Source organism: Thamnophis elegans, chromosome 8 (genome assembly GCF_009769535.1).
Source record: "Thamnophis elegans isolate rThaEle1 chromosome 8, rThaEle1.pri, whole genome shotgun sequence".
In the NCBI taxonomy this organism is placed as follows: domain Eukaryota; kingdom Metazoa; phylum Chordata; class Lepidosauria; order Squamata; family Colubridae; genus Thamnophis; species Thamnophis elegans.
In genome coordinates this window covers 57,492,429-57,520,395 of record NC_045548.1, presented here as the reverse complement: position 1 = coordinate 57,520,395, position 27,967 = coordinate 57,492,429, and the positions used below count along the sequence as shown (strand labels likewise).

Here is a 27,967-nt window from a genome sequence, read left to right as displayed (position 1 = left end):
GGGAATTTAGACATTCTACTCCCCCTCCCCACCTGAGCAGGGGAGAAGGGGATAATATAGAAGAGGTTTCTGTGGTGCAAGCCTGAGGGAGAGATGGGGATAGGAGAAGATCAGTGGGGCAACCCTGAGGGAGAGAAGGAGAATAGGAGAGGAGAGGCTTCGGTGGGACAAGCCTGAGGGAGAGAAAGGGAGAGGAAAGGCTGATCGTAACTACTCATTAATGTTCAAGCTTTAATCGTCAATTTATCAAGCCCGATCACATAGTTCTGTAGCGAAGCACAGGTATCCAACCGACTAGTTCAGTGTATTTTATCATTTTTACACATTATAGATCCTGTTTCTTCAGATAATGTCCTTGTAGGGAGATGATCTAACAACTGGAGAAAAAAATCAGAGTAAATAATGTGGTGACTACATAGATTCACTATTGCCTTTTCCCAGAATGATTTTAAGATGACTAAGTCTGACCACACTAGACAACTCTTAACCATGTCTGCTACTGAATAACTTTTTTGAGCTGGGACCAGACAGGTTTAAAGGTATTGTTCATCACCCCTATTCAGCTATATATGAGTTTTTGCCAGGCGAAATATATTTAATGTACATCTCTTAACATTCATCTGATCATATAAATGTACATTTGTATAAATTCTTGTCTGAGATTATGTCATTACTCAACTTCATTTATTTTGAAGTCAACATTATAGGGCTCTTAATCAATTAAGCCAATGGTTCCCAACCTTCCACTTAATGTGAATCATCAATCATCATCACATGTTTTTGCAGACACCACATAAACACATTTGGCTGAGAGGAGTCAGACTTGTACATTAAGAAGCAATAAACTGCAGCTATTTCTAAGCATTTATTATGGCCACTTGCAAACATTGTATTCAGTGCAGTACATTCACTACTGCAGTTTCTAGGAAAAATTGCATTGAGATTCAGATAACCTCAGGCATTGGCAACTCCACTAGATGATCCAGAGCAGGAAATCAACTGCACAGGAAGGCTAAAACTACGTTTATTGGCTATAATAACAGAATCTTGCTAGTCCGATTATAGCAATAACATTTAGACTTATATACCGCTTCATAGTGCTTTAGAGCACTCTCTAAGTGGTTTACAGAGTCAGCATATTTTGCCCAACAACCTGGCTCCTTATTTTATTGACCTCAGAAGGATGGAAGGATGGATGATTTGGTCAAGATTGAACTCCTGGCAATAGGCAGAGTTAGCCTGCAATAATACTGCATTATAATAGCAATAGCAATAGCAGTAGACTTATATACCGCTTCATAGGCCTTTCAGGCCTCTCTAAGCGGTTTACAGAGAGTCAGCATATTGCCCCCAACAATCTGGGTCCTCATTTTACCCACCTCGGAAGGATGGAAGGCTGAGTCAACCCTGAGCCGGTGAGATTTGAACCGCTGAACTGCTGATCTAGCAGTAGCCTGCAGTGCTGCATTTAACCACTGCACTACCACAGTTCCTACACTGTGTTATTCTTCTTCCTCTATTTAACAGTTCAGGGAATTAAGGAGGCATCTGCATTGATTGCTTCTGAATGTTATTTCACTGTTCTGGATTTTTAATATGTTTCAGCCCCTTTTGTGCAGGTAATGATTCTGCACATCTCCATCCAGATCACTTTCCTTACTATCTATGATGCATGGAAAGCCCATTGGATGCTGTTCTTATTGCAAATAAGAAATCATTTGCAGTAGCCCTACCAGTTATCCTCATTTGGGAATGGTTGAACTAGCCATCTAATGGGAAACAATAGGAGGAATCTCTGTTTTAGGATAAAAGCTGCAGATGGCAAGATTATAAAATCTTACATTCAGGTTTTCAAGTTCTATGAAATCTCACCTGTAGCTTCTTTTCTTCTTCCTAGCATCCACTTTTTTTGAGTCAACAAAGTATTGATTTATTAGTTGCAATAGGAATTGACCAACTGGCTTCTCTTCGAAGCTATGGCCTGAGAATGACTGGCCCAATTGGTCTTCATGCCAGAAGTGGGACTAGGACTCCCAATCTTGCAGTTCCCTGCCTTGTGCCTTAACTTCCAAATCAAACTGGTTCTATTTTTTTTCCTGTACAACATCTGGCAAAAATAATCACTAAGTGACAACAAAGGGTTAGCTTTCTGTGATTTTTTTTTGCTGCCAACTAGTAATTGTCTATGTAACCTCAACATGGTAGTAAGGTAATCTGTACATTGTAATCTGTTGTATGTAGATCCAGAGCTGTTTTTGATGACAATTGTAGTTCAATACATAGCTACAATCACAGTTCAAAATATAGCAGTCAAATTTTTCCTGAGTTGGCTCTTTGGGAAGTTATGCTGTCAATTTTGCAAAATCTGTCCTGGATAGATTGTCTTCAATTTTCTTAGCCTTCAATAGTTTGGGATTCAAATATCAAATTTTCAAAGGGCTGCTTTAATTTGAATTTAAATTCTTTTTGTGGTTTTATTTTTTTATGAGACATGTTATTGTTTTGTTTCACTTCAATTTGCATAGTAAACAGTCCTGGGATAAATAATACGAAACATGGTTTACAAAGTTTTTAAATAAGCATCAGCTATTGAGTAAACACTCTTAGCTTTTCCCTCTAAACCTATATGAAGCAGCAGCATCTTCAGCTGGTCCCAGAGCTTTTGCCTTTATATCCTCAATGGTTATTTTGTTTCTTTGATCTCCCTGTCAAAAATAGATGGGCAGAGATATGTCAACAATATTGATTTAAAGATTCTGCAGAAGGTAGAAGGCTGCACACGAACATGTAATGTTATTTCTTATTGCATAGTTGTAACAAGTAGCCTTAAAAACACCTAGAACAAAAATATAGATTTTTTTTTAAAAAATGTGTGATTATTAATATAAAGATCATTTGGGAGACAAGGAAGGATGGGAATGATCATGATTAACCAGTGGTAAATTGCAGTAGTTCCTCTAATTAACAGTTTATGCTGGAGTCCAATTACTGATTCTATATTAGTAGGTGGTGGTTGTGGTTGTTGTGATGATGATGATGATGATGATGATGATGATGATGATGATGATGATGATGATGATGCTCTAGAGGTAAAGCTATCTTTCCTGTAGAGCAGGGGTGTCAAACTCGATTTCATTGAGAGCCGCATCAGGGATGCATTTGATCTGGGAGGGGTGTGGCCAGCTCGATGTCACTTGCCTTAGGGGCACCTATGATGGCCCAAGTGCTATGCCAGTGAAAATCGTGCTTGGGGTGTGTGTGTGTGTGCATCCAGAGGGTTGCAGTAGGCAGTCAAAGTGAAAACTGAGCTCAGGGGGGGGGGGGCCCTTCCAAGCTCTATTTTTACTGGCAGAGGGACCATGGGCTGGTCCTTTGCTGTTTCCAGGGTGGCCCCATGGACCAGATCTAAGCGCTTTGAATTTGACACCCCTAGAGCATTGTTTCTCAACCATGACAATTTTAAGATGAGTGAAATTAGAGTTTCCTTCAGAGAAAAGTGAGAGGGAGAGAGGGAAAGAGATCAATAAGAAGTATGCCAAAGTCTATCATATTCCTTGGCACTTTGCTACTAAATGTTGGTCTATCTGGAAATTTGTCTTCATTATTTTGCATAAGAGGACAGACATCAATCCTTCTTTTAAATTATCTGAACCACAATGTAATATTAACTTCCCATCACCTTTTCTAAGCCTTATCATCAAAATTTTGCCGTTCATATCATTTTTTCTATATGGACTTATTAAGTGGTAGGATTCAGCTAGTTCGCATCACTTTCGGGAGAACCGGTTGTTAACTTTCTAAGCAGTTTGATGAACTGGTTGTTGGAATAAATCATTAGGGCAGAGAACCAGTTGTTAAATTATTTGAATCCTACCACTGCTGTTGATTCCAACATGCATGTGTATATATTTTGATTTTATGTCTACCCATACTTGGAAGACCAGTGTGTGCATACAATTATTGACATGATTTACAACAAATAACAATTTCTATAGCAAGCTTCAGTGACCACAGAAAAGCTGGGGGGGAGTGTACATGTGTTCCCCAAACTTGCCCACTCCATCATTAGTCCCCTCCCCTCCGACATCTGCTCATCCACTAATTGGGGTGGTTACACTTAGGTTACATGCATTGAGTATATTATACCTGATCCAATCCTTTCATGTGGAATTGCAAGTTAGTATTACTAGCCTTGTTCTTCTTACCATTAATTTGCCTCATTTTTCTCTCCCTAGGCAAAGTTGTGTATGGGGAGCCGATAGCTGCAAGCCTTGCTACAGATGGCACTCACTATTGGAATAAGGACTGGCCTCATGCAGCAGCCCACGTCATGGCTCCTCCATTGAGGCCTGATGCTTCCACTCCAGACTTCCTCATGAATCTTCTAGCAAAGTAAGGAGGTTTATCATTCATGTTAGGTAAGCTCCCCATTGGGAGAGCGTTGTGATGGTTGTGTTGGAGATCACACAAACCAGCATACAGAGACACTGCAGTTTAAATAGGCTTTTACTTTTGTGGAAATAGAGGTATCAGAGTCCATCAAACAGTCCAAGTCATACACGGATAAGACAGTCATCAATGTCTTTCAGTTAAGGGATAATCCAAATAACATAGTCCAGTATCATATAATCAGTTCAATACTCAAAGTTTGCTAGCAGTTGCAAAACTTACAATAGCTCATGGCACTTTCTAACAGCCAGCTTCCAAAACACTCAGATCAGATCAGCCTAGCATCTAACAAACAGAGAACTAACAGTCATTCTGGCTCCCTCTTATGGCCGATTGAGGAAAACAGCAACCAATCACATTTTACAGTATGATTTAAAGAAACAGGTATAGCATTGTTACATGATTTATATATTGCCAACCCAACCATTAGATTATATTCCTAACAATTCACAAGAGCCCTTTCATAGATGGATCCTAAGTGGCTGTTAAAGCCAGCATAGACAAAAATGCAAAATACAGCAATGTGTTTCAATGGATTTTGAAGAGAAAATGTAAACTAATATGGAGAGGAGTTCTAATATTCCTTTTGGGAGAAATAATTAAGATTCTGATATATGTACGGTTGTTATTTACAGTTTGGTTGTCCCAGTTTGCTTGGAAACAGCTAAATATTGGAACAGAAGTCATGCAGCTTATTTTGAGAGGATATCATAGACCAGTTGTGGCTTTCTATTTTTCTTACTACTGGTTCATCTGCTCACTCCTGTGACGCTTCTGCGCATGTGCAGAAGCATCCGGGTGGATGGGCGGAGCCTCCCGCCACTGCCGCTACTGGTTCACCTGATCTGGGTTGAACCGGCAGAAATCCACCTCTGTCATAGACCCTCTCAGAAAATAGCTGATTTTGGAAGGGAAATTTCATCAGTAGCAAAGATTAAAAATGAAAATGTCCTTTGAGTCAAGCCTGACCTTAGAGACACATCCATGTTGTTTACTTGATTTGCCATTGCTATATCCTGAGTTGTTTTCCAACTTTCCATCTAACCTCAATTCAGGTATTTCTTTGTGGCATTCCAGGCAAATAATAACCAGGTCTAAGCCTGCTTAGTTTTTCAACATCAGCCCCTTGGGGAGCTATTGCCCTCTTGATAGCCATAATGTAACAAGTCTCTGTTTAAATCTAAAGGTAAAGGTTCGACTTGCAGTTCCAACTCTAGGGGGCAGTGCTCATCTCTGTTTCAAAGTCAAAGAGCCAGCGCTGTCTGAAGATGTCTGTGTGGTCATGTGGCCGGCATGACTAAACACCAAAGGCACACGGAACGCTGTTACCTTCTCACCAAAGTAGTCCCTATTTTTTGTACTTGCATTTTTACATGCTTTTGAACTGCTAGGTTGGCAGAAGCTGGGAAAAGTAATGGGAGCTCACTCCGTTACGCGGCACTAGGGATTCAAACTGCCGAACTGCCAACCTTTCTGAACAACAAGCACAGCGTCTTAGCCACTGAGCCACCGCGTCCCTTTTAATCTCTGTTTACTAGGACCCAATTTCAATAGGTTGCTTTCTCCATCCTTCTCTCCTCTTCTAGCCCAACTCCACTATCCTCCTAATTTGTCCAGCTTGTCTTGGTCAATTTCTAAATATTTATTCCAAAGAAAGCATTAGAATGCATCCACCTACCATTTCTATTTCCTGAAAGGATTATGTGGCTCCAAGGCACTCTTCATACTGCAGCATTCTAGGTTTCCTTTCATTGGTTAATGAAAGGAATTTAAGCCTGCCCCTCAACCCACCAAAAGAGTACAGGTAGTCCTCAACTCACGACCGCAAATGAGGCCAAAATTTACATTACTAAGCGAGACAGTTCAATCAATGAGTTTTGCCCCATTGGATGACTTTTCTTGCCACAGTTAAGTGAATCACTGCAATCATTAAGTTAATAACACTGTTGCAAAGTGAATCTGACTTTATAGCAATAGCAATAGCAGTAGACTTATATACCGCTTCATAGGCCTTTCAGGCCTCTCTAAGCGGTTTACAGAGAGTCAGCATATTGCCCCCAACAATCTGGGTCCTCATTTTACCCACCTCGGAAGGATGGAAGGCTGAGTCAACCCTGAGCCGGTGAGATTTGAACCGCTGACCTGCTGATCTAGCAGTAGCCTGCAGTGCTGCATTTAACCACTGCGCCACCTTGGCTCAAACTTTGCTTTCCAGAAGGTCACAAAAGGGGATCACATGACCCCAGCGCACTGCAGCCATCATAAATATGACTCCCTTGCCAAGCGCCTGAATTTTGATCACCTGACCATAGGAATGTTGCAATGGTCGTGTGAAAATGGTCATAAGTGTTTTTTTCAGCGCCATTGTAACTTTGAACACTAAATGTTGCAAATTAAGGACTACCTGTACTTCCAGAATCTACAGTAGAATAATGATCCTAATATCACTAGGGAGCAATATCCTCTTTAGGAAAAGGTAACGGTTCCCCTTGCATATATGTGCTAGTCATTCCCGACTTCCCGGCAGTGCTCAGTTCCGTTTCAAAGCCGAAGAGCCATCACTGTCCGAAGACGTCTCCGTGGTCATGTGGCCAGCATAACTAAATGCCGAAAGTGCACGGAACACTGTTACCTTCCCACCAAAGGTGGTTCCTATTTTTCTACTTGCATTTTTTACGTGCTTTCGAACTGATAGATTGGCAGAAGCTGGGACAAGTAACAGGAGCTCATTCCGTTGGGGATTCGAACCAACTGTCAACCTTCTGATCAACAAGCTCAGCGTCTTAGCCACTGAGCCGCTGAGTCCCTATCATCTTTGGGAAGCAATATATGAGGGCTATCAAGATCTTAGGAGCTTCCTGATGTGGTTGAACAGAACATCTGCCTTGCTCTATTTTCACTGCTCATATGACATTGTCCCTTCTAATTTGGAGTTATGGTCAAATACAAGCTATTATCTTCACAAATGTCAGCATTCACTAGAGTTGTATTGGTTTTACCTGAAAGTGATATGATTCCTTTATAGGTGATTCATTCTTTTTCTTTCCTTACCATTTTCTCAACAAATTTCTTTTCACTTTAATGTTTTTTAAACAATGAAGCATGTAGGGTGTATAATTCTGAAATGTAAGGTTTGTTGGGGCATATAAAATTATCTTGTCCTTTATGCCACTTCAATAGTAGTATTTCTTTTTACCTTTTTAAAAAAAGTGGTGACTTGACTCTGACGGGAACAGATAACTGTACATATGATATCTGCCAGAAGGCTGTGGGAAAAAATGATTTCACAAAGATCCCATATGGAGTGAATGGAGTGGAAGACAGGATGTCTGTGATCTGGGAAAAAGGAGTGGTAAGTGAGATTTCAATTCATTCTTTACCACAATGGTGAAAACAAAGAACAAAGAGTTCTCATTAAAGCAGCTACGTCTTTCCCTAGAATTGCATGCTCGCCATTTCAGCTACAGTGAAGCCCCAGCACACATACTTAACCTCAGAGCTGCAGAAAGGTACTTCATGAGCACCCTCTGTGGGCACTAAAATATTTTTAGTGTCTAAAGTATCTTTAAATCTAAAGCATGCACAATAAGCATGCACTCTCAAAATAGTTGCTCTTTTCTCTAGCTTTATGATCTGAACTAAATTCTTTCAAAGGTATGGCTTGAATATAGATATGTAATTGATTTCTCTTTCCTGGAAGATAGAAGCCTTGTTACTGTACTTATTTTAGTAATATTTCTGATTTGATTATATAAATCGCTTTGGGTTGCTCTTGATACTGGATAGCACCTGGAAATGATCCAGACTATGGCAGGTAAATTTGTAGAATTAGCTGCCTGGAAAAAACATTAGAAATTTATTTGAGCCCTGTTGTTGGGAGGGGGGAGTGAGTTTTACCTAAATTCAAGGATCTGGGGCAGGGGTGGGTTATGGCAGTCACTACTGCGGTTCGCTCGTGGCCATGCCGCACACACTTGATGTGCAGTGCAATAAAAATTGCTCTGCTCATGCGCAGAAGCAAAAAACAAAGATGGCAGCACCTATGGCGCCACCTGGAGAACCGGTTTGGGGGAGTGGCAGGCCAGGGTCACTGCCGGTTCCAGCAACCCAGGCTGCCAAACCACTACTGGTTCAGCTGAACCAGTCCGAACCAGTAGGAACACACCAGTGGTGGGCTCTGGACATCTAGTGTTGCCCACATGGATGTGCGTAGCGCACGTGCACACACGTCTGACACACGCATGCATTGTTCCTGTCAGCGACACTTCTGCAAACCTCTGCAATGCTCCAGTTGTTCAGTGGAGCGTCACGCAGGTGCTGTATGTGTCATGCGTGTGCACGGAAGCCTTAAAAGACAGGTAAGGAGTTTGGGCGGGTGGGTAGGCCCTCTGGCGCACCATACCGGGATGGTATCCAGTGCTCCAGCCATGCTCCAGTACGCCCATACCAGGGTGTACCGCCTGCAACCCACCACTGGAACCCACCTCTGATCTGGGGTTAATATAAATGTTTGTCTTAGATGCTTGAGTATATTTCTATCATCTGTCGTTCCTTAATCCTTAATATCTAGCTAGATCAAACTAAATCACTCTGAATACTTTTTAAGAAAACAAGAAGGATAAACTATTCTAAATAACTAGATCATCTACTAAGATTATTCAGATATAGATCAGAACAAGGACATGAAAAAGATTTCTAAAATAGGCATAGGAACTCACTCTGGTTTGGGACCTTTGTGGGAGTTTAAAAGGGTTCATTTATTTGATAATGTCTTTACTCTTGTCCCATTATCATCTTACTATGCACCAAAAGGGAATATCATCTTACTTTGCCCCAAAAGAGAACATCTCATTTGTACTACAGAAAGTTATTCTTGAAATATAGTTAATAATTCTAAGGAACCAAATCAGTTCCCTAGCAGAAGAGTAAAAATGTTTTTACCAGCTTGGAAATGAGTTCCTATATGAGTTTTTTTTTAATTTTAAATATGCTCAGGATTGCTAAATTTGCAAATAATCTACTATTTGATTTGCACCTGTTCTACCTTTTAACGAATGGCAACCTCTGAGAGCTTTCTTGACAGCACATGCAAAATTATTGAAACAATTTATATTAATAGCCATCAAATTTAGAACTTCACTTAGGCAAGCTTTCTGTTTAGGCAGGAATTGTATCCATAACATACATATTCAGTTTTGCTGATTGCTGCACTTCCTTTCTCTATACTTTCGCCAAGACTTTTTTTGGTTTTATTTATTTATTGGGCCCCCCACTTCAGAATTATTATAGTGATAAGCTGTATGAATTTTAAGAATGTGTAGTAGTTTCATGTACTAGTTTCATGGAGGCTACGCGTCCATCCTGGTTCTCCTCGACCTCTCAGCGGCTTTCGATACCATCGACCATGGTATCCTTCTGCGACGACTGCGGGAGGTGGGGGTGGGTGGCACTGTTTTACAGTGGTTCTCCTCCTACCTCTCGGACAGGTCGCAGTCGGTGTTGGTGGGGAGGGAGAGATCGTCCCCGAAGCCCCTAACCTATGGGGTGCCGCAGGGCTCGGTTCTGTCCCCCCTGCTATTTAACATATACATGAAACCGCTGGGCGAGATCATTCGGAGGCACGGGATTAAGTACCATCAATATGCGGACGATACGCAGTTGTATCTGTCCGCCCCGTGCCAACTCAATGAAGCGGTGGACGTGATGAACCGGGGCCTTGAGGCTGTTAAAGACTGGATGAGAGCTAACAAACTGGTACTCAACCCGGAAAAGACCGAGTGGCTGTTGTGTTTTCCTCCCAAAAATTTGGCTAACGTTCCATCAATCAGGCTGGGGGGGCAAAATTTATACCCCTCAGACAGGGTCCGCAACTTGGGAATCCTCCTGGATCCACAGCTGAGTTTTGACCACCACTTGTCGGCTGTGACCAGGGGGGCATTTGCCCAGGTTCGCCTGGTGCGCCAGTTGCGGCCCTACCTGAACCGGGAGGCTCTCACAACAGTCACTCGAGCCCTTGTGGTCTCTAGGCTGGAATACTGCAATGTGCTCTACATGGGGCTGCCCTTGAAGAGCATCCGGCGACTTCAGCTAGTTCAGAACGCGGCCGCGCGAGTGATCATGGGCGCACCACGGTTCGCCCATATAACACCAATCCTCCGTGAGCTGCGCTGGCTACCTGTTGATCGTCGGGTGCACTTCAAGGTCTTACTTACCACCTATAAAGCGCTCCATGGTAGTGGATCTGACTATTTGAGAGACCGCCTCCTGCCAATTACCTCCCTGCGTCCCATCAGATCGCACAGAGTAGGCCTCCTCCGAATTCCATCCGCCAGTCAGTGCCGACTGGCGACTACGCGGAGGAGAGCCTTCTCAGTTGCAGCTCCGACATTATGGAACAACCTCCCCGTGGAGAGCCGTACCCTCACCACAGTCCAGGCCTTCCGCACAGCCCTCAAGATCTGGCTATCCCGTCAGGCCTGGGGATAGGATTACTCTCACCCCGCCCGAATGTTGAGTGAATGTTGTGTTTTTATGGATAATTTTCTTTTATTCACGATTCTTTTTCTTTTTAAGTCTTGTCTTGCACTCCCTTCCCCTCATTGTTGTAAGCCGCCCTGAGTCCCCTCAGGGAAAAGGGCGGCATATAAATCCTCAATAAAATCCTAAAAAAAAATCCTAAATCCTACTGTATTAGCCTGTTTAATTTCCCTGAAGCCAAATACCCAACCATTATTTTAATGTATCCAGGTTATAAATTTGGAGCTGTTTCCAAACTACGAGTTTCTCCTAAGAAAATTATTCCCTTGGTGCTATGTTTTTGATTAGCTGTTGGGAGTTGACATTTTATGTCTTGAAATATTCTGTCCAGGACGAAATGATCCACGTAAATTCAAAAATCCCAAAACGGCAGCCACAAATACACAAATGTACATCAAAATGAGTGGGGTCCTGATTGCTTGGTTATATCTGCCTTTACTTTTTTTGACACCCCACCCCCATCCTACTTTGAAAGTCCGGGTATAGTACCTTTGTTATATGGGAATTATTTTCCCAGATTGGAAAGTTTATCATTTTGATTGATTGATTGATTGATTCGAGGTTCGAGGTTCATTTTATTTATATGCCGCCCTATTCCCAGCGGGACTCAGGGCGGCGCACAAACCCAAGGAGGGGGGAGGGAAAAACACAAAAACTACAAAAAGTACAGGGCATTTAAAACAACCAACAGCCACACGATTCGAGAGGGGAAGGGAACTCATCGACCCCAGGCCTGCTGACACAGCCAGGTTTTAACGGCTTTTCAGAAGGCCTGGAGAGAGGTGAGGGTCCGAATCTCTGCAGGGAGCTCGTTCCAAAGGGCCGGAGCTGCCACAGAGAAAGCCCTCCCCCGGGTAGTGGCCAGATGACATTGGCTAGTAGACGGAACCCGGAGGAGGCCTAATCTGTGTGATCTAATGGGTCTTTGGGAGGTAATTGGCAGCAGGTGGTCTCTCAAGTACCCAGGTCCAATACCATGAAGGGCTTTATAAGTGATGACTAGCACCTTGAAGCGTATCCGGAGACCAATCGGTAACCAGTGCAGCTTGCGGAGGATAGGTGTAACGTGGGTGTACCGAGGTGCACCCACAATCGCTCGCGCGGCTGCATTCTGGACGAGCTGAAGTCTCCGAATGCTCTTCAAGGGCTGCCCCATGTAGAGCGCATTGCAGTAGTCCAGTCTTGGATTGATTTATATACAGGTAGTCCTTAACTTACAACAGTTCATTTAGTGTCCTCTTGAAGCAGGGGTGGTATTCACTTACCTTCTCTACCAGTTTGCAAATGTGAGCCCGTGTCCTCTCGCTTGCTTCGCTTGCATGCACCACCTCAGCGCATGCGCCCAGCCTTCCGTGCATGCACTTTGGGTGAAAAAAGGGCCCAAATGGGATGCCGTAGAGCCAGGAAGAATGGGTGGGGTTACCCGCGATTTCTGCTACCGGTTCGGGCGAACCGGTCAGAACCGGTATAATACCACCTCTGCCCTGAAGTTACAATGGCACTGGAAAAGGGGACATGACCTTTTTTCACACTTACTACTATTGTGGCATCTGTTTGGTCACATGGTCAACATTCAGATGCTTGGCAAGTGACTCATATTTATGACGTTTGGAGTGTTCCAGGGTCATGTGATCCCCTTTTGTGACCTTCTGACAAGCAAAGTCAAGGGGAAGCCTGATTCATTTAACTGTGGCAAGAAAGGTCGTAAAATGGGGCAATGCTCACTTAACAAATTTTCACTTAGCAACAGAAATTTCGGGCTCAATTGTGGTTGTAACTCAAGGACTACCTGTATAACATTTATTTGCCACTCATCTCATATCCAATGACAAAACGGGGCTCGCCTGCACTAAGCTTATGAATATTTTCCCTTCTTCATATGTTTTTATTAAGAATCCACCCGCTTTGTTTTACAGCATAGTGGCAAAATGGATGAAAACAGATTTGTAGCTGTTACTAGCACAAATGCAGCTAAAATCTTTAACATATACCCAAAGAAGGGAAGAATAGCCGTGGGCTCTGATGCTGACATCGTCATTTGGGACCCCAAAGCTACAAGGTAAGGTCTGACCTATCCATTTGGCCATCGTATCTCTGGGTAAAGGAAGAATAATTTTTAAGAAATAAATTCTAGTGAACAGAAGACATTTTGTTAGGAACCCACCTCTGAACCTGATGCAACCTGTCTGTATTGCAGTTGAAAAGTCTGGAATTCCCCAATCATACTGGTTAGGGAATTTTGGAAGCCTTTCTGAGTAGAGTAGGTTGAGAAAGGCTGAGGCATAGCCTCAGTTCTGCATTAGAAGGGCTCATGACACACAGGCCATACTAAGACAGTCTGGGAGTCATTGACTTAATACAACAGAAGGGCAGACTGAAGAGGGCTAACATAATGCCTTAGCTATTTATCTAGGCATACTGTAAATAAATCTATAAATCCTGTTTTGTTTTCCAGAATCAACTTGTAAGTCAAAGTAGTTTAATCATTCCAACTTTTAAACAATACACTCAAGGTTTATTTGTTTTTCGGACTCATTTTATATCCTTTCTGAATCCATAAATTTAAAATGCCAGTGCTCTCTTCCCTGAGGATATAGCAGATAATTAGACTTTCCTCCTTAAATTCTAGCATTATTCACTGTTGTGACAACAGCAAGCAGTCTGGATGAATTTCATAGTCATAGTCACCCAGCCTCCTCCAGCTGGGCACCTTCAAGATCGGGCAGCCTAACTCTTATATTTACAGCAAGCATAAACACTAGGGATGAGGTCTAGGGCTTCTGTAGAGCTTCATCTTGGAAAACAGGAGTTTACACAAATGAAGGCAAATGTAGATGGCCCAAGAATAATGTTGCAGGATCCAACCTGGGTCAGTCATCAGCACCATCTCAGAAGGCTAAACTTCTGCTCCCAGTGACTGACTCAGATTGAATCCTGCAAGACATGTTTCCCCCTATTTTCTTTACTTTTTTTGAAGAACTGGATTTTGAGATCATGTACCAGACAACAGGTGACAGATCAGGGCGATTTTATCTGCAGTCAAAAATTAATTGTGGTTGGGCTTGGTTATTATTATTACTTAGTTTTAAATCACAGCATTAGAGAGCTCTGGGATCGCAAGATAGACCAAACCTTTACCTGGCAAGACAATGGCAAAGCATTTTCCTGCTGTTACAATTAAACATCAATTGCTTAGTGGACTCTATCATCATACAATAATTTATGAAATTCTTTTATTAACTTTTAGTTCTGAATAACCTACTTTCCAGACGATCTTCTTTTTAAACATCTTTTTTTCTTACTTCTGTGACAGCATAAAACAAAAATGACATGCTTAATATGATGAACTTGCCCTTTAACTTTTAAAAAGTGATTTCTGATACTAAAAAGCATGATGATGTTAAAGTACTAAAGTACTATTTTGATTTGATTTCAGTGCTTGCTTATTTTAACGATAAGTGGAAAAGTGATTGAAAAATAATAAAAGGTTGTTATGAAAGGAAGTCCATCATAAAAGTCATACCAAATATATGCTGAATACCAAATGGTATCATTCACAGCAGATAGATATACTTCAGTGTTATTGATGGGACAAAACTGGATGCATTTTATTTATTTTTAATTTACTGTTATAAATGTATAACCTGGATAAATTAAAATAATTGTTTGCCATTTGTCTTCAGTTACATCCTATATTTTTATATGTGCTACCATCTTGCCTTTTTAATTCATCCTGAAGATGCCCCTGATTTATTACAGGTAGTCTTTCACTTATGACTGGCTGTTTAGCAACCATTCGAAGCTAAGACATACCTCCCCAGAGCTACTTACAACCTGGTTTCAAAGTTAGAACAGCTTCCTCCCCTCCCTCCAACTGTGGCCACATGATAACATTTTGAGCACTTGGCAACTGGACCACATTTATGGCCATTTGCAGCATCCTGTGGTCATTTATTATATTTTTTTGCCCCAAACTGGTATTTACTTCCAGTTTCCCACAAAAAGCACCCATTGGCTAATATGGGTTTGCTTAGTGAATATCACATTTACTTAATGCCATGGCATTAATTTAGTGATCGGAACAAAACATTCACATCCAACAAAGTCTTTCAAGGGAGGATTTACAGTCACAGATCTTATCTGGCTTGGAGAGCTGACAGACCGATATCTGCAAAACTTGGCAAGGAGTCTCAGAGAATCACAAACTAATTAAGTGAACTAATTGTCTCCTGCAAACTCCACTCCCCTTTCACTCCTCTTTTAGTTCCTCTGGGAGGAGCCATTCATCATCCACATGTGGCTTTACTCCCCAAGTCAACCCCTGTTTTTTAGCTGTTCCCTTCGTCTGGCAACTCTGCGCAGGCACACATTGGGAACAGGCTCCAGATGTTCGTCTGCCTCAGTGATGTCTGACTCTGAAGGCAGCTGATATCTGGCATACGGCTCTGGCCCCCTTTCTGCCTCCAAAACAGAGCTCTCATCAGAGCTTTTTCCATACTCCACAACTGGCCCATGTTTCTCCCCAACTTCCTTATTGTCTGAATCTGCTGCCAGCTCTGCTGGCGAGCTACAACAGATGGCATTATGGGTGGCACATTGGATAGAATGCAGTATTACAGGCAAACTCTACCCACAGCCTAGAGTTCGGTTTGATGGGCTTAAGGTTGACTTAGCCTTCCATCCATCTGGGGTCGGTAAAATAAGGGGCCAGTTTGGGGGCAATATGCAAATAATGCTTACATTGTAAACTGCCCAGAGAGTGCTTTAAAGTGCTATGGGGCTAAATGCTTTGTAAGTCCAAATGCTTTGGCTATAAAGTATGACTGTAATTCCAGGCTCAGTTACATTTTCAAAAGGAAAACGTTGCATAAATTTGTGTTCTGGGAATGTGGGTTTGCTGGGTAGAGAAAGTACACCATGCCCAAAGGTTGTGGCTATTTAGTCTGCTGCTAAATATCTTACAGAGCGTGGACGAGTTTAAGACAGAATCTCAAGGGTCTCTCTCTGGAGGATATGATTAAAATCTGCAAGATAGAAGGTGTAGCATTAAAGAGGTGGTAGTTTGGTAAGATGGTTAAGCATGGCAAAACAAATGCAACTTCTACTTTTCTGGGCTATTAGAATCCTTGATCTTCAGCCCAAACAACAGGTCTGTGGTGTTATTAGTTGCCAAGTCGTATCCAAACCACCACGACTTCATGTACAACATTTCATTTCATTTCATTTATTGAATTTCTATGTCGCCCAATCCCGGAGGACTCCGGGCGGCTTACAGAAATGAAAAAAAAAATTAAGAAGAATTATTAAAAACAATGGAACACAACAAGTTAAAAAGGAACACAACAGACACCCAATCAGAAGGGGCTGGACCTCAATCAAGGGGTCAACAGCCCCAAGCCTGCCGGAAAAGCCAGGTTTTAATGGCTTTGCGAAAGGCCATGAGAGTGGGCAGGGCCTGGATCTCTGGCGGCAGCTCATTCCATAGGGCCGGAGCGGCAACAGAGAAGGCCCTACTCCTAGGCATCGCCAGCCGGCATTGTCCCACTGAAGGCACCCGGACAAGGCCCATCCTGTGCGATCTTATTGGTCTGAGGGAGATATGTGGCAGAAGACGGTCTCGTAGATACCCAGGTCCTAGGCCATATACAACATTCCTCCAGGCCTTGCTGTCCTCTACCATCCTCTGGAATCCATTTAAGCTCACGCCAACTGCTTTGGTGACTCCATCCAGCCACCTCATCCTCTGTCGTCCCCTTCTTCTTTTGCCCTCAGTCTTTTCCAGCATTGAGGCTCTTCTCCAGTGAGTCCTTCCTTCTCATTGGGTGGCCAAAGTATTTGAGTCTCCTCTTCAGGACCTGGCCTTCTAAAGAGCAGTCAGGGTTGATCTTCTCTAGGACTGACCGGTTTGATCACCTTGCAGTCCAAGGGACTCACAGGAGTCTTCTCCAGTACAAGTGTGTATTAGCATATAAAAGTTAATCATTTCAGTGAATTCGGGGGGGGGGGGTGTCTGACCTCACCTGATGCCCCAACAAGCCCTGAATTTTCTGTTTTGTGTCATGTTTCTGTTCCTGTATTTTATCTCCGGTTCCAGATTGGAAATCTTAGGAGTCTAGTAACAGTTTGTAAAGTTAATATTACTGTGACCTTCAGCCTGCCTTCGACAGCACCCCGTTTGATCTGGGCAAGTTTGTGGTGCTGAGAGTAAATTAGTTTTGCTCAGGGAAATTGCATTTTAGAACTACTGCATTTTTTATTTGTTTTGTTTTGCTTCATTTTATTGTGCTGGCTTGGAACCGCTGTCAGCTTTGATGGATATAAGAGAAGACTGTTCATGTTCTTTTACCTCTTTAGGCCTGAAGGAGTCTATAAGTGGTGTTCCAAGAGATGACTCTGACCCTGAATGCTGATTGTTTGCGAAATTAGGATCATCTCCTATAAAAAGAGTTTCTACTCCTGCATTACCGTTTGAAGGGGGGAAGGTATCACCAAAGGAAAGAGAACACAGAGTGGCCTAAAACTTTCAGAGTTAATTTATAGACCAAGATGTTAATTCGGAAATAATGTATTGCATTGCTATAATTTTAAATCTAGCCTACATCTCACTGCAGCAGGGGAATCTCAGGCAATAGAATCTACGGATTGTCCTCAACTTATGACTCTAATTGAGCTTGCTAATTACAGTCATAGGGATGCAGTGGCTCAGTGACTAAGATGCTGAGCTTGTTGATCAGAAAGGTCGGCAGTCAGCAGTTTCAATCCCTAGCCCCATGTAACGGAGTGAGCTCCCGTTACTTGTCCCAGCTTCTGCCAACCTAGTAGTTCGAAAGCATGTGAAAATGCAAGTAGAAAAATAGGAACCACCTTTGGTGGGAAGGTAACAGCATTCCATGTGCCTTTAGTGTTTAGTCATGCCATCCACATCACCATGGAGATGTCTTCAGACCGCTGGCTCTTCGGCTTTACAACATGGATGAGCACCACCCCCTTGAGTCAGGAATGACTAGCACATATGTGCGAGGGGAGCCTTTACCTTTACTAATTACGGTCATAAGTTGTGACAGTCATTAAGCAGGTCATCCTGTGACCGACCCAATCTTATAACCATTTTTGTGGTGGTTGTTAAGCAAACAATGCAAATGCGGCACTCATTAAGCCAAGCTGTGGTCATTAAGCGAAATGTTTGCTACAGAGCATTTTTGCCAGAAACTGTAGGTGCTGGTTTTCAGCAAAAATGTTGTCAATTGCAGTCATGTGACCATGGGACTCTGCAAACAGACATAAATGAGGATTGGTTGCAGAACAGCCAAAATACAGTCACATGACAGAAGGGAAGCCTGGCTGTCAGAATTTTGGAACCTGGTTGTAAATACCTTTTTTGGCTCAGGGGAGGTCCATTGTAACTTTGAATGGATACTAAGCGATCAGTTCTAAATCGAGGACTACTTGTATAGTTCTGAGTAGTGATGTTTGCCAAAATGTGTTGTGGCCCATCAGCAGCCAGCAGAGCTGGCAGCAGATTCAGACAGTGAAGAAGTTGGGGAGGAACATGGGCAGTCCTGGAGTCTGTGGAGAACAGGGGTCAACTTGGTAGTAAGGCCACAGGTGTACAATGGATGGCCCTCCCAGAGGAAATAAAAGAGGAGCAAAAGGGGAGTGGAGTTTGCAGGAGACAATTAGTTTGCTTAATTGGTTTGTGACTCTCCAAGACTTCTTGCCAAGTTTTGCAGATATCGGCCTGGCAACTCTCCAAACCAGATAAGGTCTGTGACTATAAATCCTCCCTTGAAAGACTTTGCTGGATGTGAATGAGCAGAATTCACAGTAAATTAATATAATTTACTGTTTCATGCTCTTGGGATGCCTAGGTTAGAACAAAATGCAGTGTTTGATTTGAAGGTACATTTATTTATTACATTTATTTTAAAGATTTATATATGCACCCCAACTAATACAAGTGCAACTCTTGGTGGCAAACAACAAAAGCAAATTTACAATACAACAAAAAATAGAAACAACCGCAAAAGACACAGTTGACGTACAAGGGGCACGCTTCTCCAGTGTCCTAGCAATAATGCCTGAGGGAACAATGAAGCCTATGAGTCCTTCCTAAATGGCTGACATCTGCTGGGTTTCCAACATAAGATGAAGCGTAACTGGCAATTATGGAAAAATAAGGAGTAGATGTTAGAAAACCAGCATTTGCATAATCCATGGTTTCTGGCTGTGGGCTTTATCCATTTTTTTTCAGTCTGCAAATATGGGCAGGTTGAAGCAAGCATTTTTTTTTATTCCTGCATGTTTGATAATGCTGTTAAAGAAAAGAAAGAAACCTGGTTATCATTATCCTTTGTGAGAAGCAAAGATCTTGGAGACAATGTTTATCCCTCACCCTCATTTTGAGCATACTTTATGCCCCCTACCCTCATCTTGGGAAGTTTGCGCTTTCTACTTCATTTAACAAGCTGATCATGCACTGACTCATCTGTGCTGGTTGGGTCTCAGTTCCTTCAAAAAACCTAAACCTGGATTTTCCCTTCTTATGTAAGGCATTGTTCCTTCATGAAACTGAGAATACCACTTTGAATTATATTGTACTCAACAGGGCTAGGAAGCTGCATTTGTATGAATAACTTGTATTTGAAGCAGTGAGAGTACAGAATTGTGAGGGACAACACCATTGCAGGATACATTAGAATAGGTGTCATGAGAAAAAAATGATACACCTGTAGACTATTACACCTATGTAATGTAAAGGTAAAGGTTCCTCTCGCACATATGTGCTAATCGTTCCTGACTCTAGGGGGCAGTGCTCACTTCTGTTTCTAAGCCAAAAAGCCAGTGCTGTCCGAAGACGTCTCCGTGGTCATGTAGGCAGCATGACTAAATGCCGAAGGTTCATAGAATGCTGTTACCTTCCCACCAAAGGTAGTTCCTATTTTTCTACTTGCATTTTTACATGCTTTCGAACTGCTAGGTTGGCAGAAGCTGAGACAAGTAACAGGAGCTCACTCTGTTATGCGGCGCTAGAGATTCGAACTGCCGAACCTTCTGATTGACAAGTTCAGCATCTTAGCCACTGAGCTACCACGTCCCTACACCTATGTACAATCCCTTATATACCAATATACCTGTCTGGTTTGTTGCAAAGTTGAAGTGGAGATTAGGCATCCATCTGTTCAAGATGTTTTAATCCTGTAATGAGCAGAGAATTGAACCAGTGGCCTTAATTACCCTTTCCAATGCTATGATTTTATGTCAAAACCTTTCTTTACCTAACTTGAAGGACATGAGTGAGTTAGAGCACCTGGTATTGTCCTAGATGAGTTCCTTTTTTCACTGATTTATTTACAGTAACACTTCAATATTTTAGAACTGTGTACTGTGGGATCATGGATTTATGCCACATTTAATGTTTGTTGATTTTAGCTCTGTGTAATTATGAAGACGGATTGCATTTTATGGTCTTTTTTCTAAGATATCAAGGCAACTTACAAAGACGTTTCAATTATTTCTTTCCACCACGAACACAGATGAGCAAAAAAAAGTATTCAAATTGTGAAGTTTTCTAAGTTTGAGATGGTTGTTTCAACCATTAAGGAAGTAATCCTAGCTGAAAATATGTTCAGAATGATCAAACAAGCAGGGCCACATGATGAATGTTTTGCATGCCTCAGTCACAACATAATTTAGGTTGAAACCAATCCATAAGCATGCACTGAGTTGAAGATCTCCATGAACACAGCCAGAAAGCATTTTCAGAATGTCTTATGGAATTCTATGAGATAAACTTGAAGTGAAAAATAGTTGAATGGAAAATACAAAGCTGAAATTTTTCAAGTGGTGTTTGCAATAGGAGTTATAGGAAACAAATCTATTTGCACTCCTTTACCCTTTGAGTACCTTCTCATTCACTCTCTGTATTGTTCTATGTTGAGTAATTTATTGGTAGTTCAATCAATCTGTGCCTTCCCTGTATTTTTAGTCTCCCTATCAGCTGTCTTAACTCTTACTTAGTTCCTCGAACATTGATTTAAGGAGCTCCAGACAAACAGTTCCTTAGCCATTTTTCAGGCTCTTTTTGAGTATGTCGAAGTTTTTCCATCTGAATATTTTCAGTGATCCAATGAACTACATTACTATTTCAGAGTTTCTTTCCTTCCAAACCGTGATACTCAAAAAGTTCTCCATCGTATGAAAATATTTCTGATTTATTTTTTATTAATATATCAAATTATAGAGGCTGCCTATCTCACTTACAGATTGTCTCTGGGAGCTGTACAATTAAAAACATAAAAATCATATAAATATCAATATTGATTGTGTCTGAAAACTGTAACCTACATAAAATTCTGTCTGCTTCAGTGGAATTTCTAAAGGAGTGTTTTTGATATTGCTTCTCTGTTGTTGTTGTTATTGTTGTTGTTGTTGCTGCTTGTTTTGAGCTTTGAAAAGTTCTCAGGAGGCTTAAATTCTGGATTAAAACAGAAAGCCCAAAATAAGAGCTGGTATCATTTCATTCTTCTTTCAAACACAGGACCATTTCAGCAAAGACACATCATCAGGCCACTGATTTTAATATATTTGAAGGAATGGTCTGCCATGGAGTTCCCCTTGTGACAATTTTACGGGGCAAAGTGGCTTTTCAAAGTGGAAACTTTCATATCAAAGCAGGAGAGGGGAGATACGTTCCTTGTGACCCTTTCCCAGAATATGTTTACAAACGAATCTGGCAACGGGATCAGGTCTGTATTTATACAGTATATTGCTTCTTTTCTTGATTAAACAAATATTTGAGGTTTTGTATGTTTCATGAAATAGGTTAGAGGTTGCAGAATGTTCCCTTTTCTTCCTTTGACAAAAACAGCCAATCAAACCATAGCAAATTTTGCTAAGTCTTTTAATTGAACATATAATTCTCATGGCTTTGAATCATATAGCTGAAGGTTCCCTAACTATAGAGTAGAGGTGTCCAAACTTGGCAACATTAAGACTTGGCAACTTTTAATCTTACACTTAACACCAAAAAAACTAAATAACTTATAATTGACTTCAGGAGGAAGAGAGATGTACATTTACCATTGTACATAAATGGTGAGGAGGTGAAGAGGGTTGGTAGTTTTAAATTTCTGGGCATTTATATCTCGGAGGACCTCTCATGGACCATGAATGCTAACATGCTTGTGAAGAAGACACAGAAGAGGCTGAAGATAAATCTATCTCAGCATCTACTTCTGTCCTACTATTGCAGCACTATTGAGAGTGTCCTGACATACGCCATTCTTGCATGGTATGGGAGCAGCTCTGCAGTGGACAAAAACTTTCTACAGAGAATCATTAAAACTTCCCAGAATATCACCAGGCTCCAGCTACCAGCCCTGGATGACATCTTTGCATCTCGCTGTTTGAGGAAGTTGCATAACATTCTCAGAGACTCTTCCCATCATGCTTACAATCTTTTCAGACTGTTGCCTTCTGGCAGAAGATACAGAACAATTAAAACTAGGACCACACATCTTCTGAATAGCTTTTATCCCAGAGCTATAAATGGACTCAACAATGAACTAAAGGGCCACCATCAGTGAACTATTGGACAGCACTACTTGATCTGTTGTGTGGATGCTTGGGTGGTTTAGGGGTGGAGAATTTTTTGGTGGGTGGGTGGGAGTGTTTGGGGATTGTTATGTGTGTTGGGCCTGGTCTCTGGGTGTTATGTGAATTTCGTTGTATGTGTATACTGTGTATATATGTACAATGACAATAAAGTAAGGTGGACTTTGACTCCCAGAATTCCTGTCTGCGGAATTCTGGGAGTTGAAGTCCACAAGTCTTAAAATTGCCAAGTTTGAAAATCTCTGCTATAGAAGATATAGATGAAGTTAACCTAAATATAAGTTATATCTTGTTATAAAATGTTTGGAGGTCTCTAAACAGAAGTTGGATCTGTCAGAAATGTTCTAGTGGATTCTGCACTAATTATGTATGTTATAACTTTTACTGTTCCAAAGTTTTGTTTTTTTATTTTCAGCTAAGAGATTTTGTTAGAGTAATTCTATATATTCAGTTAATGCTGCCAATTCATGCATACGAGGCATCTGTGACAGTAAGAGCATAATGACAATGGAACCAATTAACTGGAGAAATGTTGGACTGTTCTTCATTAATTTTTCAAACAAAGGCTAGACTGCCATCTCTTGGGGATATTTTAATTTGGATGTCTGCATAGAGCAGGGAGTTCAATTATAAATCTAAATGGTTTCTTCGACTTCTGTGATTTTATGAAAACAACTTCAGAATTCTGGGTCTGATGTCAGACTTCTTAGAGGAAACCGGAACTTGATTTATCTCAACTTACTGATATGGTGCTAAAAACACTGCAGAGCTAGAATTTGAGGCAAGTGAGGTGAAGTTAAGGGGGAATGAGAAGAGATACTAGGAATCTATAGGGTCCTGTAAGGGAAATGCTGCATTGATGGTCATGCAGCTCTCCCTCAATAGTCCGGACAAGTAAAATTGACAAGAGTTTTGTCAGCTTCCTCCTTTTTTTAACATCTAGGCCAGATTTGCAAAGCATCACGACTATTAGGTATTCTATTTCTTTATTTTTGACTTCACCGTTAAGAAAAGAAAGACAAGATTTTAAAATAATTAAATATATCATTGCAGGAATGTCAGCCTGTCGGTGTGAAGCGAGCACCATATGTGGGAAAAGTGTACTCACTCGTCACTGCATCAAAATAACTTCATGATATACTTAGTATTCTTCAGGTAACTGTCTCATTTGCTCATTATTTGCTTGAGTTTTATTGGCAAGCAATAGGCTCAAATCCTCATGCAGGAATTCTTTTATTGGACTGAAAGTATGTTGAATGACATACTGAGACCAGTTTCAGAACTTTGGAATTGTGAACCATCTCGACTAGACAAAGTAAGGAGATGTAAGTCAGATGAAATGCAGAAGATAACTCAAAACCTTTCAGAAAGGTTACTTCTAATGATTTGGGAGCCCACTACAGAAGAGCCAAAATCAAAATATTTTAAAATTAATATTGTGTCATGGAATTCCAAGGATTATTTTTCTGAACTTTGTACCAATCAAAATACATATTAACTTCCCTCTTAGTCCAAAAGATTTTGCTTATTTTGACAAACTGGAAAGTGTTTTGATATGTAAGACTCTTCCCAGTTCCATGTGTATATTCTCCTGAAATTGCCAAACTATGATACTATGATACTATGATATAGGCTTGAATTAATCATCTTTTTTTACAAATGCAATTCAAATACTGTTCTCCACCTTAGGGGTTAAGCACTCAGTTCTTCTAAGGCCAGAGTCTTCTAAAGACTCTGGCTTAATTAATTTAGTCACATTAGTTCTGAACCCTGTAAATCAGGAGTGTCAAACCCGATCACATCTTGGGTCGTATCATGATGTATTGGGATATTTTTTGCCTTTACAGAGCCGGGGTTGGCATGGCCTGCATGGGCCATATTGAGCCAGGGGCTACCAGTTTGACAGGCCTGCTGTAAATCATCTCAGTAATAGATGTTCTTGATTACTCTAAAGCACTTTTAAAAATCTCTCCTAGTTTTGGATCTGTTGCCTCCTCCCACTCAGGAGATGCCAACAGGAGGCATGTTCTTATTATATCTTATGAAAATAAGTTTGGCAAATAGCTGATCAAGCCTTTCCCTTGTGCACAATGGCCATGAGCCCACTTTGGTCCCTATAGAAGCTTGGACAATAACATGCATCAGATCCTAGATCTTTCTAGCATTATAAGTGGATGGCACCTAATATGGATCAGAACCAGTGGTGGGTTGCTCCCGGTTTGGCCTGGTTCGACCAAACTGGCTGTAGCAGTGGCAGGAGGTCTCACCCACCCACCCGGACACTTCTGCACATGTGTAGAAGCTTTGCACACATGCGCAAGTGCACACACGAGCACACCTGAAACAGTAGTAAAAATATTTGCAACCCACCATTGATCAGGACCTGTGTTGATTTGGAAGAGGTAAACTTTCCCTACCCATTTGCTGTCACTGCAGTCCCATGGTGTTTGCAATAGGATTTTAGCCCATGGTGTTTGCAATGGGATTTTAGCATCAATGACAAGAGAGGGAAAGCTTAACCCTCCTCGGTGTAGATGCAGCAGAATATGCAATTTGATCTTTAATGGAAGCTACTTCACAGGATTGTATATGAGGATAAAATAGGCATATCCTATCATTGCGAGCTTCTTTGAAGAAAGATAAAGACTTCTTTGAGTTGAGTGGTGACTTCGTGGACTTGTCCAGGTAATTTTCTTGGGAACAGTATGAAAAGTGGCTTATTAACTGCCTTTTTCTGGAATCCCCCCCCCCCAACTTTTAAAAATAATCTGTAACCATGTGGTTTTATAATGGTGTCCCATCCAATTACTAAGCTGTTGGGAACTTTTTGAGATGAATTAATGTTACATGGGTTGACAAAGAAAAAATGGAATACAAATTACAGGAAATAAAGCTAAACAAGGAAGGTGTTGGGTATAGATCCTATAACCTGCAGTAGAATGTTTTTTAAAAACACCTTTCATTACACAATCAAAATCTTTTGAAGAAGCAGGAGGAAGTCCTGAATTCCACATGTCTTGGGTAGTAAGTATTGGCCAATTGATTATTGTACTTTATTCAGGTTTAGGATTTCTGTGCCTTCAGATAATACAGTTTGTCCTGTTGCCCAACACTTTTCTTTTGCTAGAGTACTTCAGTAGCGGAGATCCTGTCTGATGTGGGCTCCTATTTTTCAGAACCAGTGCAAGGGGTTAGGCCAGGGGTCAGCAGCCTTAAACGCTCAAAGAGCCACAAAAGTCCTAACCGGAAGACCCCCATTCAATTCTGGAGCTGACCGGAAGTCTGCTTCTCCCCACCATAGAGTCTCCTCCTAGCGCAGCGTCTTTTTTCCTCTACCTGTCCTAACTGAAAGCTCTATCAATTGTGGAGCCAACCAGCTACAGGGAGTCACAGCAGAGAGATGAAAGAGCCACATGCAGCTTCAGAGCTACAGGTTGCTAACCCCTGGGTTAGGCAAACACAATCATATAATTTCATCTTATATTCCTTTAACAATGTTGTAGAATTTCTTTCAGCCAGAACATGACTGGAATAAACTCCTAGAATTGCAGAGATGGAAAGACTGTTCGTGGAATCAATATTTTCCCCGTTATCGTTAAGGAAGGCATAATTCTGACCAAGAAGGAAAATCTAAAGTGGCAGAACCTGAGGAAAATATTGTCATCCTTGGAGGGCTTTTTTCTTCTTCTTTTGTGTGCTCTAATTTTGTTATTGCTTCACTGGGTGACAAATTGCAAAGCGGAAGACTGCTTTATTTTTAAAAAAAGATTTATTCACACCATTTCCTTTTTTTTCTCTGTAGGTCAAAACAGTGGCAATTCTTGATTTGTGGTGCCTGAAGATTTCTGGATGATGAAACTGGACATTGCTGTTGTAATCATTGCTATATCTTACAAAATTAAAGCAAGATCCTCCCTCTGTTCACATATTTTGACTTTCAGAGAAATCACTGTTGTTTTTCCAGCACATGATAACCTCGTTCTCAGGTCTTCTTTTAGTGCCTGATTTATAGCAATTAGAACTGTCCAATTAGATGACATAGAGCACCTGCCATGAATGTCTGCTAGAATAAAATCTGGACAGGATGAATTATTTGATTTGAGCAGGAAGCAGCTCCTCAACTGCTGTTTAACTCAACAGTCTTTGAAATAAATGTTTCCAGCTTTAAGGCATGAGTTAATCTTAACAATGAAAACAATCATGATTAAACTGGATATATGACTTGATGCCTGTATTTGAGAGCTAAGTGATGGGCTCATCCCAAATGCTTTCCTTTCCTCGTCTCAAGTATTTTCCTTTCCATTTTGGAAAACCCTCATTAGATCCTTTTACTGCACTCCCTTTCAGAATGTGTACATCACATTCCTACTGGTTTGGACCAGTTCAGCTGAATAGGTAGCAACTTGGCAGCCTGGGTCGCTGGAACCGGTAGCGACCCAGGCCTGCCATGCCCCCAGATTGGTTCTCCTACAGCGGCGCCATCTTGTTTTTTGGTTCTGCGTATGCGCAGAACAATTTTCATTGCAAAAAATTATATATTTTTTCATTTTTTAGGTTTTGCGCATGCGCAGACCTTTTTATTTGTAAATGTGCATGCGCACAGGATGCACATCTGGAGTGCGCACGAGGGAAGCAGCAATAATGCCGGCAGCAACCTACCCCTGGTGTACATCCAACACCTCTGCAGCATTCCAGAAGCAGATTTGGTTTTATCTGTTAAGTGGCATTGAGTCATCAATTGGAACTGTTCTTGTTTATTTAATCAGATTTTTGGTTTTGCTCTGGTTTACTGAACTCGGAACAAAGCTTGATTACCCCTAAATGGGTTTTTTTGCCTCACATTTCAATGACCTGTATTGCCTTGGCATCTCAAGACAACTGGACCAGGATTTTATAGTTTTAAGAAAATACAACCGCTCTGATTTGAGGAAATTTGCACAACAAACTAAATGTCTTTTCCCCTTGCCTCAAAGAAAAAAAGGGAGATGGGGGTGGGGTTCTGGGTTTTTCTATGCACATTTGTCATTATTGCTAGAAGACCTGAAGGCACTTGATGATGATAATGATGATTTATCAGAAAAGACAATGCCCAGACACAAAACATTATAGGGCAAAAGTGAAGGAGAAGAGATTGGGCAAATCTTTTAGAAGGCATAAGAAAGCAAATTGAAAACAATATTGGAAAAAATTGGGAAGCATATATATTTAATACATTATAGCTGGTCGTCCCAAAGGTGCTTTTTCAGGAGGCAATTGAACTTTCTCATTTTTATTTTTTTTCTTTGAAAATGTTTCGCTTCTCATTGAAGAAGCTTCTTCAGCTCTAACAGGATGGTAGAGAATGAAAGGATTTATATTCCTTGCAGAC

General features: G+C 41.3%; 1 protein-coding gene across 2 annotated transcripts in view; it reads left to right on the top strand.

The window, feature by feature from the left end:
• The window catches only part of DPYS (dihydropyrimidinase), a 48,418-nt gene extending 21,593 nt beyond the window's left edge, over nucleotides 1-26,825 (top strand). For both annotated transcript variants that reach the window (XM_032223191.1, XM_032223190.1), the window contains exons 5-10: nucleotides 4,236-4,392; nucleotides 7,660-7,801; nucleotides 12,903-13,045; nucleotides 21,524-21,731; nucleotides 23,653-23,754; nucleotides 26,402-26,825. In XM_032223191.1, coding sequence (XP_032079082.1) covers nucleotides 4,236-4,392; nucleotides 7,660-7,801; nucleotides 12,903-13,045; nucleotides 21,524-21,731; nucleotides 23,653-23,727 — 725 coding nt within the window. In that variant the 3' untranslated portion in view covers nucleotides 23,728-23,754; nucleotides 26,402-26,825. The remainder of the gene's footprint in view (nucleotides 1-4,235; nucleotides 4,393-7,659; nucleotides 7,802-12,902; nucleotides 13,046-21,523; nucleotides 21,732-23,652; nucleotides 23,755-26,401) is intronic.
• The last annotated feature ends 1,142 nt before the right edge of the window (nucleotides 26,826-27,967 follow it).